The sequence below is a fragment of the Dipodomys ordii genome, unplaced genomic scaffold (genome assembly GCF_000151885.1).
Source record: "Dipodomys ordii isolate 6190 unplaced genomic scaffold, Dord_2.0 Scaffold3137, whole genome shotgun sequence".
Lineage (NCBI taxonomy): Eukaryota > Metazoa > Chordata > Mammalia > Rodentia > Heteromyidae > Dipodomys > Dipodomys ordii.
This window is the reverse complement of record NW_012270352.1, coordinates 5,532-10,259: the sequence shown is the minus strand read 5'-3', so window position 1 is coordinate 10,259 and position 4,728 is coordinate 5,532. Positions and strand designations below refer to the sequence as shown.

The 4,728-nt window shown below is 56.8% G+C and overlaps 1 protein-coding gene across 1 annotated transcript; it reads right to left on the bottom strand.

Moving 5' to 3' along the window:
* Positions 1-242: 242 nt before the first annotated feature.
* On the bottom strand, positions 243-4,724 carry LOC106002095 (dual specificity tyrosine-phosphorylation-regulated kinase 4-like; the record flags this gene model as incomplete). Its single annotated transcript, XM_013037020.1, has 5 exons — positions 243-474; positions 1,510-1,650; positions 1,941-2,077; positions 3,435-3,598; positions 4,680-4,724. Coding segments are annotated over 5 exons (719 nt in total), but the record flags the coding sequence as incomplete, so codon positions are not given.
* Between the last annotated feature and the right edge of the window lie 4 nt (positions 4,725-4,728).

Sequence of the window (4,728 nt, the reverse complement as noted above, 5' to 3'; positions counted from 1 at the left end):
GCACGCAGAAGGATCTAGAAAACATAGTAGGCCCCAGGGAGGACTCGGGGCTACAAGTAACAAGTGATCCACAGGACAAAAATGCGTATTCTGGGTTTACCCAGAATTCCCAGCGCTCCTCCCTGCGTCCACCATCTGGATGTGTCAGCCCGGCCACCACGGCCCTTCCTGTCCCTGGCTGCTCCAAGTACATCGTAGTCTTCCTCTGGCTCCCCGGGATTTTGTCCTAGTCTCCACTGTACCTCACTTCCCAGCCCACTAATACCGTTCAGCCTCCGCCTTGCAAAGGCCCGGTCATGGAGGCTGGCCCGGTGGCTGCGGGGAGCCGTACTCACGGGCTTGAGATCACAGTGGATGATTTTCTCTACGTAGAGCATCTGCAAGCACTTGAGAACCGAGAGGGTGAAGCGGCGCACTATGGACAGACTGAAGCCTTGGAAGCTGTTGTTCTTCATCAACTCGTACAAGTTGATTCTGGGAAGAAGAGAGTCACATGCCAATGACAACACAGCACGTGCCGGGCGCTGGTGGCTCCCGCCTGTCATCCTAGCCACCCAGCAGGCTGAGATCCGAGGATCGCAGTTCAATGCCAGTCCAGGCTTCCTGCCAGTGAGCCTCTTTATCTCCAATGAACCAGCAAAAAGCTGGAAGTGGAACTGTGGTTCAAGTTGTAGCCTTGGACTTTAAGAAAGCTCGGGGACAGAGCCCAGGGCCTGAGTGCAAGCCCCAGGACAGACAAAAATAAAATAAAGCACAGCATGCTCAGGTTGAGCCTGCGCATTCTCCTGGGCCTGCCAGACCCCCTCAGCCTCACACCAGCAGGCAGGATGTGCACAGCCTGCCTCAGGTCCCAGGGACACGTGGTAGACACAGAGTCCTTTCGTGTGTGTGAGTGCGCACATACGTGCCAGTCCTGGGGCTTGAACTCAGGGCCTCGGCGCTGCACCTGAGGCTTTTGTACTCCAGGAGCCACTTCTGGCTTTTTGCTGGTTCACTGGAGGGAAGTATCTCGTGGACTTTCCTACCCGGGCTGGCTTTGAACTACAATCCTCAGATCTTGGCCTCCTGAGTAGCTGGGATGACGGGTGTGAGCCAGCAATGTTTTCTTCTGCTTTGGTTTCAGTTGGATCACATGGTACTCAGTAGAGTAAGTAAATAAGCTTGGCCTTCCAGTTGAAGACCTTTTTGGATCCAAGCATGTTTTTGGCCTGAGCACTGTCCCTGAGCTCTTTCACTCAAGCCTGGCACTCTACCACTTTGAGCCACAGCACCACTTCCGGGTTTCTGGTGGTTCACTGGAGAGAAGAGCCCTCCCTGAGCTGGCTGTGAAGCGCGCTCTCAGTTCCTGGCTCCTGAGTAAGCTAGGATGACAGGTGTGAGCCACAGCATCCAGCTCTCTGTGTTAACTCAGATCACACAGTCCCATTCAGGACATAGCTCAATCTAAGCGTCTGGACCCCCCCCCCCTTTCTCTTAAGGGAAGTGAAGGGAACGGGGTTGGCGGCTGACCCCAGGAGTTCGAAGGTGATGCAGAGGTGGTTGCGGAAGTAGAAGAACTCCTTCATGTGGACCACGTTGTGACTATTGTCCTTGTCCTTCCTCCGGAGGGCTTCTAAGATCTTCAGCTCCACCAGGGCCTGGTGATGGAACCTGCGGCGATGGGGGCGAGGCCGGGAGAACAGAAGACACGGGAGTCAGGGCCGCCAGGGCCGCGCCAGCCACCGCAGCCCAAGGCCAGGCCCAAGCCCACCTCCCATCTCCTCGCCCCTCCCATAACCCCAGCCGGCATGTCGTGCGTCAACCCTGAACTCCGCTCTCTGGGGTTCTGCATGGACTCCGACAGGTCAAGGCGGAGCAGACACCAGGAGGAGGAGGAGGAGGAGGCAGGAAGACCTGGCCTGGCAGCGCGCACCAGGCGGCCCCCCTCCTGTCACCCACACCTCTTCTTGTTCCTGATGATCTTCAGGGCCACGAACTCGTTGTTTTTGTGATCCAGGCACTTGGCCACCTGCCCGAAGGACCCTTTCCCGATCATCTCCAGAACCTCGTAGCGATAGGCAATGTGGTCGTGTAGGACCTGCGGGGAGGGGAGGGGAGTCCGGTGAGGCGTGGAGCCACAGGCCTGTAGACCCCAGACCCCGACTCCCAGTGCCGGGCAGAGACCTCCCCTTCCCCAGGTGCCACTCCTGACATGCTTAACTGGGTGCCAGACCCCAGGCCACCCATGTGGTGTCAGGGGACGCCTCCCGGGCCCAGCCCTCATCCACTGGTGCATCTCTGACCCTCCATGAGCCTCCGTCGGTCGGAGGAGGTTTTATGTCTGCTCTGCTTCTTTCTGGCCGGATTTATCCCTTCCCTAACATCTGGCATTTGGACTTTTCTGGGCTACGAAAAGAAATCATCTCCCCAAAGATGGAGTCATCCCTATTTCTCTCTGCTGGATAGTAACTAGGGAACGGGTATTCTGGCGTAGTAGTGCATGGGGATTGATGGGACTCGGCTTTTTTTTTTTTTTTTTTGGTCAGTCGTGGGGCTTGAACTCTGGGCTTGAGCACTGTCCTTGTGCTCTTCAGCTCAAGGCACGTACTCTACTGCTTGAGCCACAGCGCCACTTTGGGTTTTCTAGTGAATTATCGGAGATAAGAGTCTCACGGACTTTTCCTGCCCCGGCTGGCTTTGAACCGTGATTCTCAGATCTCGGCCTCCTGAGTAGCTGGGATTACAGGCGTGAGCCACCAGTGCCCAGCTTCAGCTTTAAGTTTGAGGCTAGCAAGCTCCAACCCTCTTGAAAGGGTCAGACGCTCGGCTGCAGCACGGCTGGCTGGCATGTACAAGGCCACTGCTGCAAACACAGTCCCTTATCTAGATGTCACAGGAGCGACTCCTGCACCCGGAGCGCACAGCCCGCCTGGGGAAAGACCAGGCTGTGGCTCTGGGTGAGGCGTCAGTGTTGTGTATGCTAAAGTTCATGTTTGCCCCCAACCCATACACACCCTTTTCTTTCAGTTGGTCCTGGGGCTTGAACTCAGGGCCTGGACGCTGTCCCTGAGCTTCTTTTTGCTCAAGGCGAGCGCTCTACCACTTGAGCCACAGGGCCACTTCCAGCTTTTTGCTAGTTCACTGGAGATAAAGAGTCTCACCGACTTTCCTGCCCGGGCTGGCTTCGGACCGCGATCCTCAGATCTCAGCCTCCTGAGTAGCTGGGATGACAGGCGTGAGCCACCGGCACCCAGCTGATGTGTTCCCATTCTTTAAATGCTATTTCTCTCAGGATCTTCTAGATTCCTTCGGGGCACCTGCGTCTCAATATTTCAGCATGAACTACTGTTAAACACCCCTCTCCCCTCTGTATCTCCCCCTCTTCTCCATGCTATCTCTTGTCCCTAAGTCTTAACAGGTTCCCCGGGACCCAACCCCAGACCCTCAGCAAGCACCTTCATATAGGAGCCGTGTTCATCGTCGAAACTGGATGCGCCAAAGTTCTCCGATGGCACATTCAGCTTCTTCGCTTCCAGGCCCAGGAACCACAGCTCTGTGTAGCCCAGGATTTCACTTTGCTCATAAGTAGAGAGCTGGTTCTTGAAAAACTTGAGAGCCTCTGGGAAGAGAAATGGGTCAGGGACAATGTGGGGATGTGTCCAGAGACAGAAGCAGCACTGAGCCGGGTGCCAGTGGCTCCCGCCTGTCATCCCAGCTACTCAGGAGGCTGAGATCAGAGGATCACAGTTCAAGGCCAGCCCCAGGGAAGAAAGTCCAAGACACTTTTTTTTTTGGTGGGTGGGGGAGGGATTGTGGGGCTTCAACTCAGGGCCTGGGCGCTGTCCCTCAGCTCTTCAGCTCAAAACGAGCACTCTACAACTTGAGCCACAGCACCACTTCCAGTTTTCTGGTGGTTCATGGGAGATAAAAGTCTTATGGACTTTCCTGCCTGGGCTGGCTTTGAACTATGATCCTCAGATCTCAGCCTCCTCAGTAGCTAGGATGATAGGCGTGAACCACTACTGCCCAGCCCACGACATTCTTATCTCCAATTAAGTATGAAAAGCTAGAAGTGGAGCTGGGGCTCAAGGGGAGAATTTGGTGCCCAGAGATCTGCAGGGTTGCTGGCGCTTAGGTGAACATTCCAGGCATGAAACTCCAGCAATGGCAGCATGGCCCAGGTGTCCAGGCAACACAAATAGTCGACCTCAGACATGACTGTCTGCAGTGGCTGGGCGGGGAGAAGTCCCACTGCTCCCCTCAAATCTGCGGAGGCCAGCCAGCGCCACAGAGCGCAGCAGAGGAGAGGAGACGGAGGTGGGGACCCCTGGAGGATGTCTCGCTTTCTCTCCAAGTAGTGGGGATTGAACTGGGGGCCCTGCTCCACCCGCAGAGCGTTACAAAGGAGTACTTCCGGGGCACGGCCGTTTCTGACCGGAAGTGCAGCCCGGGGCAGGGATCCCTGGCTGGCCGTGCCCTTGGCTGGACCATTCCATCTCGGCAGACACAGCTCCCTCACCCCCTAGCTCTTCCTCCATCTTAACTTCCCCCGGCCCCTTCGAGTCTGCACAGCCAGGGGAGCCATGTTTAAGCACGTTCCAGGCTGAGCGCGTGGCCTCCACCGTCTGCGCCAGCCCGGCCCAGCCTGCCCTCTCCCCCCCCCCCCCCGTGGCCAGCGCCCTGGTGCCAGCCGGGCCTACCTGAGGCTGTCAGCGGGACCTTGTGCTTCCTGGGAGATTTCTCTTCTGG